We start from the raw sequence: 14,708 nt of genomic DNA, 5'->3' as shown, positions 1-14,708 counted from the left end.
CAGCTACAGTGCACTCTTAAAACCCAGAAGGAGGGAAGTTACTTCCAAATTCAACTTAAGTGTCTGGAATCCCCTTTTTTCCCTGAATTTTTACATTCAATTTTTGCATTTTTATCCCTGTACTTGATTAGTTCTAAGAAATTAACATTGTAGTTGTCTGCACACATCCCAAAAAATTACTCTCCCTCCTCTGCCCAGTCAAAGCATGGATTTTCTTTCTTAGAGCTGAGAAAGAAAGAATGAATCCTTAAACACGACTACCTTCCAAACAGTTGCATGCACTTGGGTTGTTCCTAGTTAATTGTCTGATTCCCATGAAGCAAACCAATACTGCAAAAAAAAGTCTTAAGGAACAAGTAATCACTTCTCACTGTGAGCAGGTCTAGAGTTCAAAAAGCTGTTGGCAACTCTGCATCTGAACCAAAAAAAAAGTAATCAACACTTGACCTTAAGGTAAGAAGCTCCTTAATGCAAGATAACCAGAAACATGGTAAAAAATTCAGAAGTACTTACTGTTTACCAGGTCCTAATAACTTCCCTAAGTTTGAAGTGTCTGTCTTGTGTGTGAAACATATGGGCTCTGCTTTGTCAGTTGTGTAATTTGCCAAGTTCTACCCACTCCTATCCAGGTGACCAGACAGATGTAGAACAAAACTTTCAGTTAATCACGTATTGTGTTTTAGCCTGATTCTGCAGGACTGGGAGCAGCAGGTGGAGTTAGATGTGGCAAGAACTGCATATGGGAAAAGTTCTGGTGCAACCTAAGATCCAAGCTGAGTAAATGCAGGAAATAACGAAAATGAAACTGAGTTCACATTTTTGTTTGAGCCACTCTCATGCAATTTATGTGTGAAAGAAATCATATACCCATCTCAGCTCCTTTGAGTGTTCTGGCTCTCAGCAGGGTTGTAACTACAGTTTGCATAACAAACTGATTGCAAAGCTAGAAGTTACAAGACTATCAAAATTGTTTAAACCAATTTATACAATATTAAATTAAAAATCCAGAGATAGGATAAATTCTATTGGTTCTTCAATGCCATACAAGTATTAGATGGTTTTCTTGAGTCAATGTTAGTAGAGGACAAAAGGGTTGAAAAATTACAAAAGGTAACTAATCTCCATTGTCATTTATTTACAGGTCAGAATTCACAAAGGTTTCAATTTCAGTTGTTGAGAGAGATTATTTCTGAATAGGGAAAACATGGCATTTATCACATCAGTGTGTAGCTGATGGATGCTTGCAGAAAGCAGGTTATTGGTACTACTTCACCCACTTCTGCAATGAGAGATTGTACAAAACCAAAGGAAATATCTGAACCACTATCTGGATTTTCAATCTACACACAGTGATAAACGTGAGACTGCAAAATTCTCGTGTTTCATTCTTTTCAATTTAATGCACCTTCAGGAGCAATGGTTGTAAAAAGCTAATCTAAAGCATTAGAGGGCTTAATGGCTCTTTTACACCAAAGAAGAGCTTATGGAACAGTGATGTTGAAGGCCACTAAGCAGGAGAATTCCATCAGTTGTTTCATTTTCACTGGGACACCTCAACCAACTCATTTAAACCTCTCTGGGAGCAGAGGAACAAGGAAAGCATGGTGTGAGACAAAAACCATCCAGCTGTTTAATAGTTGTATGGCATTTTAAATTCCCAGATGGAGCAGCTAAGGGTCTTTCACAACACCCACCAAGGCAGGCCGCAGAGTACGCCCGTGCAGCTTATAGCCAATCTTGGATACCAATGCAATAGTGCCAGGCTCCTTCCCTTCCATGGGGGTATGGAACAACGCTTCGTGTTCATAGGGATCGAACTTGGCTCCGACGGGATCCAGTCTGAGCAGGCCATGTTTTTTAAACACTTTCTGAATCTGTACTTCTGTCATAACAAGACCTTCATATAAGCTCTTCAAGTGAGGATTATCATCCTTAATTTCTTCCTTTGGAACACTTTCTGTTGCTTTCTCCAATATGTCTGCAACTTCTAGTAAGTCCTTACAGAAGCTCTGGATCCCTAAAAATATGTAAAAGAGAAGGGAATGGGATTAGTCCACTGACAGAAAGAAGAGTTAAAAAACCCCACAACCCCAAAACCTACAGCAATAATCTGTATTCCTTTAGATTTTTAAGATGATATGTGATACTGTAACTACTTGGGGAAAACATCCTTTCCAATTCTGGATGTCTATATACAACTGTTACAGATACCTTGATATCCACATCATCTCCTCTACTTCTATGGGAAAAAAAAGTTATTCCAAAAGAGCTAAAGCTATGCTAATGACCTAACATGAACAGTTAAAACTCCAACCAAAGTTACCAAAGGATGGCTTCATGTAATTTCCTCACGTCTTTCTCATCTTGGGATTCACCTGAAGTTTAAAGCATTATGTTGCCCTATTCCTACCCTTTAACCTGATGTGACAAAAGTATTTGCAGAAGACAAAGCATGTGGTCAGACTGATGAGGAGTCCAAGAGATGAACAGGGATTCCTCCTTGAATGAAAAGAACTCCCACCTCTCCCTCCCACTATAAACCAATTTTACAGAGTCAGCAGCTGTGCTTTGCAAAGACTGAACAATTCCAAAGCTAATGACAGTCCCTGTTCTGAAAATGTTCTCTGGCTCACACTAAGAGAATCTGGACTGATTTCACTTAAGGCAAAGTGTATCTAGTAATCAAGAACAATCAACACAATTCAATAACACATTTCTACATAGAGTTAAACAAAGAACAAACGGAACTGGATTGTGGTTTGGGTTTTAGTTACCCTTTTTTAACCCACACAGTCTTTAATTCTAGTTTACATTTTGGATGGGTTTTTTTCCTTACCAAGAAGTGATATGAGCATTACCAGAGGACAAGTCTTTGATTTAAACAAAAAAACCCCAGAACTGTGGAAACACCTTGCAAGGGATCTGCTAGTTCTCAGGAAAGGGTCACTTTAATAACTGCACAACTCCATAGAGACTCGAGCTCTTGAAAGAACAGTAACTAAGTGTCCAAGTAGTTCCAAAAATATGGAGAAAACAACCACAGTTTTAAACTAAAAACTAAAGCTGTGGTTAGGACTGAAGTACCCCAAACACAGATAAACCAGCTGCCTCGTGGTCTGGATCAAACCAAATAACCAAACTCTTCAGAGGGTGGTTTGGCTGGGTTTTTTATTGCCTAAGTTGTATTTGCAAATATCTGTCACTGCAACTCTGAATTTATGCAAGTCTCAGAAATGAGTTTCTCTTACTTCAACAGAAGAAGCACTCATGTACAAACAGCAAAATTTACAGATGATGTGTAATTTAGTTTTCAAGATAAAATTTATTTCAATATTTATTTATATTGTAGCATCTTGGAGCTCAGACTTGACTCAAAGTCCTTCTGCACTAAGTAGCACATTAGTGAAACTATACTTATTGCAAATCAACTTCAGGACAAAGCATCCAAACGTCCATGGAAAGGGTACAAAAATAATACATACTCTTTGTTACAGTGCACACTAACTGAAGACCCTGTTATTCAGAAATTAGAACTTTTGTACTCAGAATTAAACTATACAGCTGTGGTACAGTGTGTGGCAAAAAAGACCAACTCATTTTCAAGTCAGAGTGGCAGTCAAACACCAGGATGAAACAGCATTATTCTGCTGCAGCATTTGCATACAATTTCTGTTTTACAGATTTGTGTTTGAAATGTCAAAAAGCTAAATCAGATATTAGTAGCATGGCTCTTAAAGGAAGACGTGCTTCTAGCACTCCATAGTCTGACTGTGCATCCCCACTACAGAAAAGAATCCACCCATCTAAATCTATTACTTCTATTTGAAAGCTATGGCCTTCAACACAACAGTTATTCAAATAGAAAAGGCTAAAAAAAACCCAAACAAATCCAAAATAAACACCAAGAATGAAAAAAACCCAAACCAGAAGGAAAGGCAGTATTCCATGCTCCTGTTCAGATCTGAAACCAAAGTGAGTGAAAACAGCAAACTTCAAGCTGCAAACCTTACTAAAAAAAATCTACTAGTGCAGTACACACTGTAGGAAAGCAGACACCAAATTTAAAGCAAATGTCCCCAAAAGCTGTTGACTCCAGCAGTTTAAGTCTTGCCTCTGGCCGGGGAGATGGTCACAATTCTGATGCAAAGTGAGGAACTGTTCAAACCTCTCTGCCTCAAATGCAACTTTTAACCAAGTACTCAGAATCACTGGGAAGTACAACCTGTCAGTACTGCAGACCACTCAGATTAATTTTTCCAGGTTTTGCATTTCCCAGGTCTTATTGAGAAAACACAACAGGAGCCTCCACTGACCGTATAACTTTGCCTCTTCTACTAATTTCTGGCTTCTTTGCCTCACGTTTTCCGCATCTGCCAAGGCACGCTTGTACTTGTCCTACAGAAATAAAAAACAGTGACAGAAGAGATTTTATTCCTGCTAATTGGGTAGGTGACAATAATTCAACCCAGCATATTCAGAATAAAGCAGCATTTTAAACAGTTTCATAGCCTAAACCCACCATCTAGAGTAATCTGAAGACAACACATGCCAATTATCACAGCATCCTTCCTACCAGGACAGATGTTTGCTTCACTTTAGAGCAGAAAGGAACGAGGGAAAGGAAATAAGATGGTTTTCCAGACTTTCAGTATTTGACAACAGAGTAGCTGGAAGACATTTTTCACTCTATGCATCTATCAAGTTTTATAAACCCAAGATTTCTGCTGTGTGCTCACAGAAAGCCTTCCTGAGTCATGAGGTACTTTGACACTATAGCAAATGAGAGTCAACCTAACCATGACTCTCAAACCATCTCTTCCCTCTCCTACACACCACAGAGTGCCCTCCAGTTTTTCCAGCCTTTACAAACTAATGAAGTCCTTGCTCAGGACAAGTTTTGGTCTGTTCCCAGCAATATGGCCAGCAGATGCACTAAGACTGAAATTCAATAAAATTAATAAAATAAAAATTCAGGTTGAGTGCTTCACCACCAAATCCATAACTCCATGGTGGGCTGGAGTTGTGCAAGGGAAAGAATGCAAGACACATGAGGCCAGACAAGGGATGTGACCCTTCAGCCTCATGTCTGTCTCCAACAGAAGGGTTTAAAACTTCCTAAGTATGGCATAAGTACACTACTGTATAAAAATATTGTATAAGCATCATTAATTCTGACCTTTGAAAAGCCAGCAGCTGTTTCCAGAAAACCATCTCTTAGCACACACAAATGCACATACCAGAGACACACTCAAACCCTTTCACGACCTCTAAAAACTACTTCTCCACTGAGCAAAACCTATGTGAAACTCAGTAATAAATTTCAAGGCTGGAGAGGGTCCAATTCCATTTAGAAACTGGAAAGAAACCATCCAAAACTTTAATTTTGGACCAGGGATGCACCTCAAGTCTTGCAGTACGTCTACTCTGAGGTATAAAGAAATGGTCAAATTGTAGGTTTTAGTCAACAGCTAAACAGGAGTCACACAACTGTATCCAGACTGTGCACTGAGAACCCACAGTGAAGGCATCTGGGCACACAATTTGTAAGGTGTGCAACAAATAACCCAGAGACACTTACAGTGACTTCCTTTAGTTGTTCTTCCAGTTTAGCCTTTTCTTCAGCTAACAGTTTTTCAGCAGAGCTGGTTTCAGCCTTCTGCTCATTTTGGCTCTGACTCTGGTCCTCCTCCAAGTTCTGGCCAGTATTTTTCTGTTGTGTTGCTGCACAGAGGAGTCGTGGAGAAGTTCTAAGGCAAAAACATGGACAACGTTAATCAGCTGCTTATTTTGTAATATATTAGCATTTTCTAGACACACTGCCCGTTTCATCTGACACATCAGTGTCTACAAAATTCTCACATCAGAGCACAAATTAACACGACAACCCTAGGCCTGTGAAAACTCTGCAGAATCCTCCATAAAAAGCAACAGACCTCTGGCCATTTAAACTATAGGAAAAAATAACTGCTGCAAGCTCGTAAATGTCCATTACATTCAGTTTATAGAGTCACAACACTTTTAAGGGGAATACGATCTCGTTTTCAGCGCAGTGCTCTATCAGGAAGAAGTTCCGTGATGCAATCGCCTGCAACAGCTCCCCAGAAAACAAACGGAGAGAAGAGCAGGGCTGGGCCGCGGATCGCTGGGGAGCAGCGGAGCGGTGCCTGCCCTGCCGCAAACATCCCGGGCCTGCCCGCATAAATAGTGACTGTTTATCCCCTCGTGACGTTTCTCAGGCTTTGCGAGCTCAGCCGCCCGAGCAAAGCGGCCCCGGATCAGCCCGCACTGACACACGGGCTCGGATACCCGCCCGCGACCCCGGGCCTGCAGCCCCTCATACTCCCCGCAGGGCAGGGCCGGGCCGCCCTCCCGGTGGAGAGCTTAAGAAGGCAGCGAAAGCGGCGGGGAATGTGGGGCGGCCCCAGCGGCCGCGCGGCAAGGCCGGGCCTCGCTTTCCTCGCGGCCTGGCGCTGAGCGCGGCCCAGTCCCCGTCCCAGGTGCCCTGGTGCCGGGCGCGGGCGCTGCGGCGCGATCGCCCTCACCTGATGGCGGCGCTGAGCAGCGGGTGCAGCGGGAAGCCGCGGGCGCAGCGCGCCCCGCACGCACTGGGCCACGGCCGCCATGGCGCCCTCCTGCCCGCCGGGCCTGCGCCCGCCCCCCGCCACGGCGCCAAATCAGCGGGCGGGCGGGCCGGGAGTGACGCGCCCAGGAGCCAATCGACGGGGGCGGGCGCCGGGGCCTCGCGCAGAAGGAGGCGGGGCGGGGGCGGAGCCCTCGGCTCTTCGGGGCGCGCGCTTGCTCTGCCCCCGCCGCACGCGCGGGGGGTGGAGCCGCGGGCGGGGTGCGCGCGGCGACGCCATTTTGTTGGGTGAGGGGGCGCGAGGTTCTGGGAGGGGTTTGTTGTGGTTTTGGTTTTCCTCGCTGATCCACGTCCTGTGTGAGCTGTACCTGAGAAAATAGGGAGATTTCAGCTCTTTTTAAGTGCTGGATGACCCTGTTACCAATAGCACTGGTCAGCAGTTTGCAAACCTTCGTGCAAAGATTTTCATCGTGTAACTGCCATGTGTGCTCTTGCTGGATAATAATTCGATTTAATGAAGTCTTGAGCTTCCATTAAATAGGATAACATTGCTAATCCACTACTTCCAGATTTGGCCACCTGCTTGTGCCAGCTGTTAGCTCAAGTGTCCCGTGTGACCGGAGGCTGCAGGAGCCCTGCTCGGTTGTGCTGGGATGGCTGAACTTTGGCAGTGTTGTCAACTGGTTTGTCATTATCCTGTTAAAAGGGAGAAAAAAAATCAAGGTCATGTATTTATCATACAGCCCCGAAGTGGGTGTTAGATGATACACAGATGTCTGAACACCAGCTGTTCACCTGATTCCTCATGTGTTCGTGCCCTCTCCAGACAGTCTGAGGGATAAAGATGCAAATTCCACACTGCAGATTCAGTAAATATTCTAGTCGAGGGAATGTCTTCAAGGATTTGCGAAAAAAGAAGCTGTAGAAGACGTTTCTGGCTTGCTGCATGAGAACCCTGCAGGACCTTCCTTTGTTCGTCAAACTTCAGCAGAGTGAACCAGCCTTTGTTGGGCAGATTTGTTTGTTTGGGGTGAGCTGTGCCATTGCCTCTGCAGAAAGCAGGATAAATGGTTTGTGAAGCCAGTGGCCTCATACCATGACCCAAGGAGTCTTATTTTGCCAATGGCTGCTCTGTGATGTGACCCCAGTCCAGTTCCATAGCCTGTACAGCAAGAGAAAGGGTGTGTGGATGTGCTGTCTGTACACTGAGTGGCTGTAGTGCTGTCAGTATTCACTTTCCAAAAAGTAGATGAGCCACAAATTCCAAGCTTCATCCTCAGAAACACTAGAAGTAGTTGAGGAAATCTCTTCAGATGCTGATAATGCTGAGGAAGGATCAGAGAATACAAGGAGAAAACCAAGAATAGCCATAAAGGACAGTATTCACAGAAGGCCACGATGAAATGAGATGGAGAAAGCAATTGGATCTTTAGGTCTGATGTTTTTAAAATGTTTCCTGAAAAGATTATTGGTTCCGTACAAAACCTAGACAAGCAAGTCTGTCTGTCTCATCTTTATTGTCGGTTGTTTTTCCCTGACACTCTTAGCATGTACCTACCTGTTCCAGCCTTTCATCATTCTCCACTGCCTACCATTTTTGGAAGTTGTGCTTGATTAATGATTGATCACAAAATCACAGAACTGATAACCAAAGGTTGAGAAGAGCCCATTGCCAGCATGTTTCCATTAATAACTAAAGAAATACATTGGACTCAATGTATCTGGAACAAGTTCCTTCTTGTATTAGAACGCATCTACCCCAAATGACAGTTCATAGGCCTTCTGCAAGCAAACCTTCCAGACACCCCGCAGTGAAAATCCATTTTGTTGTGATCTGTGCAAGTGGAACAGCTCTCGAGAAAAATCTGCAGCTAGCACAGGTGCTGGTGGGTCAAGACCAAACAACATGTGCAGCACAGAAGGAAAGCATGCAAATTTATTGGAGCTTGTTTGCATCATGGCTGGTGTTGGCTCTAGGTACCATCCCACTTTGACCAAAACAAAACCCTGACTTTTTCATGCCTTGTTCTGATTCAAACTGTTGAAGGCTGTTCTGGTTTCATTGCAGTGCCACCTCGTGGGTTGGGTGTTTTTAAACTGAAACACGGAGCACTGAGCATCTGTTGCTGGACCTGGTTGGCAGTCACAGGTGTTCAGTAACATAGAACAGTTTTGTTTTCCAACACTCCTCTCCATATCAAGCAAGCTTTGGCTGCTCACATAAATACCAGGTTTGAACATGATTTGGTGGTAAGTAATGCTTATCCTCAATTCTAAACCATCAGCCAGCTGCTGCTTTTCAACTTGTGGTTAAAAGTAACTCTAACCGCTAATTTCTGTGGGCTAGTGATAGAATCAAGTAGTCTGGAGATCATTCCCTGTTTCTCCAGTGATTAACTTTGTAGTCTTGTTACTTAACCTCATTTCCACATTTCTACGACTACAATTAAGGTCAGTAAACTTTCGGTACCTTACAAGAAGGTTGTTTAGTGAACATGAGGGAATTCCTGTGATATTTTGAAAATTCAAAGCTCCAACTGAATGTCTCTTTTTTATTATTAATATTGCACTTGTAGTAAAGAGACTTGTAATCCTTCAAGATGAAAAATGCCACAAATGTAAGATTTGTGCTTAAATGAAAAATTAAGGCATTTTTGTTTCTCTAAAAAACCCCCAAACCTAGTTCTGTCTCCTAGATGTAGTCTATTGGTATTCAACCAGCTGACAGAATGCCATTACGTTTGTGTTTCAAATATGAACCTTATTATTAATGTTTTGAGGGTAAAGGAAAAGGGTATCATATCATCTCTGATCAGACATGTTATGTGTCCTCCCAAGCAGAACCAAATATTGAGCTGTGGTGGGTGCAACTGTGTGGGGGAAAAAAATATTAAAAATATCTTTGTAAATATTCTAGCAGTGACCTATCAGGCCAGTTACCAGGAAATACTTAAACCAAATTTTAAAAATGTTAATTTAGCTGTAAGACTGTTACTGAACTATATAGCAGTGAAGATAAACATTCATATCTGTGCCCTTTAGAAAGGATTTCAGATCAGACCGCATGGCCATAGTATTCCATAGTCCATTTTGGGAAGATGTGTAGGAGAAAATTAAGGGACTGATCCTTTTGTATAAAATAATAACAATTTTTCTTCTACAAGGGTTATTGAGGCAAGAGTTATTATTATCAGCTACACCCTAGGTCCATTTTAGACAGAGGACAATAAAGATTAAAGAGTTACTTGAATCTAGAAGCTTTACATCCTGTAATGCAGGTTGGGGTAGGGAGATAACCTTATTTAGTTAGAGCAGTACTAAAATGGTTGATCTGTACATTCAGAATTGATAATTTTTAATGCAAACATTTTAAGAAAACTCCCAAGAGTGAATGTCTAATATCCACTTTCTGCCTAGTTTCTCCTTAGGCTGAAAATACAGAATCATACGTCTTGCTGTGATTATGAGGAGCATTTTTGAGTTCCCATAGCTTTGTGCTGACTAGTTTGAAAGGTACGTTTTGTAACCGTCTTGTTGCCTGGAGAGTGTTGTCGCTGTGTTGGAAATCTAATAGCTATAGCCACAGGGCTCTGAAGAGAGCTAATTAGAGCAATTTAGAATAACAAAAGTTTTGTTCCTGGGAGGACACTGAAGAGATCCTTCCCCAGAGCAGCATGCCACAATTTCAGAGGCAATTTGTTGTAATATTCTCGCATAAGTCATCTGGTATCCCAAGGATGTGCAAACCTGGCTATCTATTACAGTTTGTTCTCTTAGCTCTCATGTTATCAGGGGTACTTGTGTATGCCTTGTAACATTCCTGGAGATATAAAAATGGAAAAACTCCCTCAATCAAACATTGTCTATCTTTAGTCTAGTTACCAGTCAGAACCAAGCTGTTCAAATGCACAGAAACAACCTGCTGTCACGCTGATGTGGCTTTCCACCTTGAGACAAATTTACTGAGCATTTGGAGAAGAGTTGTCAAATCATTGTGATTCTCTTAGTGTGGTGTCATGGATTTTATTAATATTTTCTGTAAAAATCAGTTGTTGCCCCTTGATTTACCAGAAGAATTGGACAGAAGAGGAGATCAGCTTTGTGGTCACGTTCACATTTACCAAGAAGGCAGCAGTTGTTGGTATCTGTTTCTGCACACAGGCTAACAATGGAAGTGCTGTTACTGGAATGGTACTTTGACATCCATTCAGATCTACATTTTTCTTTATTAATATTTCTTTAAGATTTGATAAATTAGTTGCTGTGGACCTATTTCTCCTGCCACTGTGTACAAGTGATTTGTATTAGTCAAAGGGAACCTTGTACAGTTAAGGACTGCCAGGCCAGATGCTGGCAAACAGGCTGCCAGGAGCACCCTAAAAGCCTGAGGTGGCTGTTCATTGCTCAAGTCTGACTTGTGCTCATGTTTCTCCCTTGATTTGACACATTTTCTGTGATGACTGGCAGGATGTTGAACGGCAGGTTGGTTGGGCCAGTGCACAGAGCTCTGTTACAGTGGGATGTTTGAGGGCTCTCATTCACAGTGCAGTCCTATCAGAAGGCTGCTCTCCATGCTCCCAGCTGGATGACAAAGAAGGAATGCTCCTTCTGCTGATGTTGTGTGAAGATTTTGAAAAGCTATGAATGAAAGAAGCATGAAGCAAAACTTAAGAAGGTTATCTTCTGCTTTTATTCAACTCTAGAGAGCAGCAAGAGCTTTTGATTGTGTTTCTATGCATGATAAAGGAGTGGGTGAACACTCCTGTGGGACCACTGCTGTGCTCTATTTAGTCCTAATCTGGCTAGATGAGTCTGATCAAAATGGAGACATAGAGTTCAGCTAAAAATAGCTGGAGTGGGAGGGAATAAAATGCTTCCAAAAGACTGATTGCCATATAGATGACTCTAACACGTTTTTGGTGCTTTGTGTGAAGGTCACAGTCTCTGAACCTGGACTTAAACCTGTCCCTTAAATGATGGCTTCACACTTTGCTTTCCGCAAGCATCTCTGAAGGCACAACTTCAACCCTGTTCTAGGAGATTATATCATCCATAAAGCTAGACAATGAAATCTGAGGGGAATATGTGTCTTCCAAGTCAGTTGGGTTCTGTTACTATGGTGTATCTCTGTTTTTTGGATATAAAATTTGAATAGAAAGCCTGTGCCAGGCAGGTACAGACAGAACTGAAAGAAAGCACTTGCTTTACATACACAGTGCTTGCACCTTATTCAGAAAGCAAGAACATGGCTGTTTTAAGTTTTCTAATAGTTGTCACCCACAGTGCTGTCACTGCTGTTCTAAAGGTTGCCTCAGATTTATGAATCACCTCAGGTTCATGTGTTATTAATCAATCAGAAACTGGCTGAAAATTATTGGTTCAGCACTGTGAATTCTCTTATTCTAGATGCTTATAAAATAAAATACCAGGAAGGGAATCTGTACTTCCATGATAGGTGATAAATTAGTTTAGGAATTCTGCTGCTGTAGCTGAAACCACGTAGTCTTTGACTCCATTACCAGCTCCTAGTCTCTGCCCTGTTCTCCAGTCTGACCAGACAAGCTGTTTCTCATCACCTTTACAAGCCATTGCCATGTCTGTTGTGTTCAGAGTGGGAGAGCCTGTTTAACACACTGCTTCCATCTCTGCTTACTCATTCCTAGGTTTGCCAAGCTATCCTTGCCTAAGACCTCATTGTGATAAGAGCACCTTCCCCTTTTTGATCCTGAGCACTGCTTCAACAGCACTGCCTTCATTGCTAGAGATGGTGTGACTGGCACCTCCTGCTCTGGTCCATGATATCAGTGCTGGTTGAGAATTATGCCTGTGCTGTGCTAAAGCACTGAGGTGGAGAATCCCCACCCCACCATGGCTTCTCTTTTAGGTCATCATTATTACCGAACAAAGCAGACTCTTCCATTTCAGAGAACTTCCAGCTTTTTTTTATGACTAATGCTGTCTGTACTTTATTAGACCACCTTTCCTTGCTTGCTTCATTTGTATTCTAACTCTGTTTTTAAAAAGATATTTCTATCGTGTCTTTTGAAATGTGTTTATTACTTTTTTACTACTCCCCAAGTGCTTTGGCTGGCAAAGTCTTAATGAATAAAATTACTGTCATTTTATAGCTATAAAAATACACTCCCTCCTTGGAATGGCACATGTAAGTTTGTAGAAGCTGAGGAAAATGAGAATTATAGAATCATAGAATGTAGGTATCTTGAAGTTATTTAAAGTAAAATAGGAATACAAAGGAAAAATATTTGTAATATTATTTTGCAGGTATGAGCTGTTGAAGCATTGGTCTTCCTAATTTTGCATTATGCACATATACTGAATGGTGCATCAGTGCTATTATTACAGTGCTGTTTGCTCTGTAGGATAGATCCATCCAAGCTAACTTTGTAAAAGTTGAAAGCTGACAGTAGTCAGGAAGTACCAAAGAATTCTGTATGTGCTGGAAAACCTACTTAAGTGTCCTTGTACATTGTCATGCTAATTAACTCCGAGCTGGTTGTGTTTTTGGAAAACTACAAGTATCTGAGGCACCTTCTATCTCAGGCAGCTCTGTAATGCTCTGCAGATAAATTAGTGACTATCCACACATTGATTTGACAGTTTTTCTGTTATTTGGAACAGAAGGAGCTGTTTTGGACTGCTGGTTGTTGTTTTTCAATAACAATTTTTAATACCTTGGTACAAACCCAAGGTGTTTAAACAAGAAGTGGAGGATTCAGAGATAACTCTGAGAGCTGTAGATGCTGTACTCCTCTGCCAGGAGACAGCATGACAGACTCAGAAGGTCTGTTCTCGTGGTTCTCTGCATTGCAAATGTTTTTCAGAGCCAAGTTTTCCATAAAGTCCAGCTAAACTATGTAGGCTGTGTTAGCATTTGGCCAGCACAGCTACAAGCAAGGTCAGGCAAGAGCATAGCACAGGAAACATTTCTGCATTAATGACAATTTCCTTGTTACAGCTCATGGTTTGTAAGGAATAATTTCCCATTTGGGGGCAATTTGAGGCAGCAAATAAATTTACCCAGATTTTTACTTTTCAGCTATTCCCTGCCTTTGTAAGGGCTCTGCCGATCACTAAGTGCATGCTAAATGCTGATCCGGTCAGGTGATGACTTAAGGCAGTCTCAGCTTCTCAGGCAGAGCCAGTGAATGGGAGAGACAGGATACATTTGTCTTCCTCGGGTGACACAATGGGATGGGTTGACAGCAGCAAAGCACCCACTAGCACATCAGTCCTCCCACAGCAGGAATGGGGGAGAGAATTGGAAGGGCAAAAGCAAGAAAATCTTGTGGATGGAGATAAAGGCAGTTTACTGCTCACCTACAGACAGAGAGCGTCTGAGCAATGACTACCTTGGAAAGGCTTCCTCCCTAATTTTACTGCTGAGCATGGCATATGGCATGGAATAACTCTTTGGACAATTTGGGTCAGCTGTCCCAGCCATGTCTCCTCCCAACCTCCTGTCTGCCCCCAGCCTGTTTGCTGGAGGGGCAAGGGGGGAACCAGAAGTGGCCTTGGCACACTGTAAGCACTGCTCAGTGTTAGCTAAAAATCAGTGTGTTATCAACACGTTTTAAATCCTAAATTGAAGACACAGCATCTTACAGGTTGCTGTGAAGAAAATTAACTCCATCCCAGCCACAGCCAGTGCATAATGTAATAGATAGGTCTGACCCTACAATGAGATCAACACTCTGCTAACTCTAAATATGACCCTACTGTAGTTGTATCTTCTCTTATTTTCTGTAGTTCATGTTAGTGACATGTATCCAGTTGAGACAGATTAAAAAACAGTATCTTAAACTACTGATAAATTTTATGAAAGCTATAAGCAAAATTTTCAAGTGGAATGGCTCAAGTTGTGTATCTGAGCTCTACTCATGCACATAAATATTTTGGTCTTCAGACATGTTCTTCACTTGTAGTTCCAGAAAATCTGTAATTGGCTTCATTTACAGGGGTTGTGTATTCATGAATTTTTGTTTGCTTTTCATGACATATTTTCCTGGTATATTTAAGTGAAATTCTAGTTTGGATAAATCTGTAAATTTAGATAAATATAAACCTTTGGTTTAGAGAAACTTGTTCTACAGGAATAAGTTTTCTTCCA

At 42.0% G+C, this 14,708-nt stretch overlaps 1 protein-coding gene across 1 annotated transcript; it reads right to left on the bottom strand.

Annotated features, from left to right (window-relative positions):
* Window positions 1-809: 809 nt before the first annotated feature.
* GRPEL1 (GrpE like 1, mitochondrial) lies at window positions 810-6,623 on the bottom strand. The gene is given in 5 exon segments (XM_018089032.2): window positions 810-2,017; window positions 4,314-4,395; window positions 5,579-5,747; window positions 6,543-6,574; window positions 6,576-6,623. Coding segments are annotated over 5 exon segments (678 nt in total). The 3' UTR covers window positions 810-1,670.
* Window positions 6,624-14,708: the final 8,085 nt, after the last annotated feature.

The sequence above is a fragment of the Manacus vitellinus genome, unplaced genomic scaffold (genome assembly GCF_001715985.3).
Source record: "Manacus vitellinus isolate BGI_N305 unplaced genomic scaffold, ASM171598v3 scaffold_0_pilon, whole genome shotgun sequence".
In the NCBI taxonomy this organism is placed as follows: Eukaryota; Metazoa; Chordata; class Aves; order Passeriformes; family Pipridae; genus Manacus; species Manacus vitellinus.
This window is presented reverse-complemented; position numbering and strand designations above follow the sequence as displayed.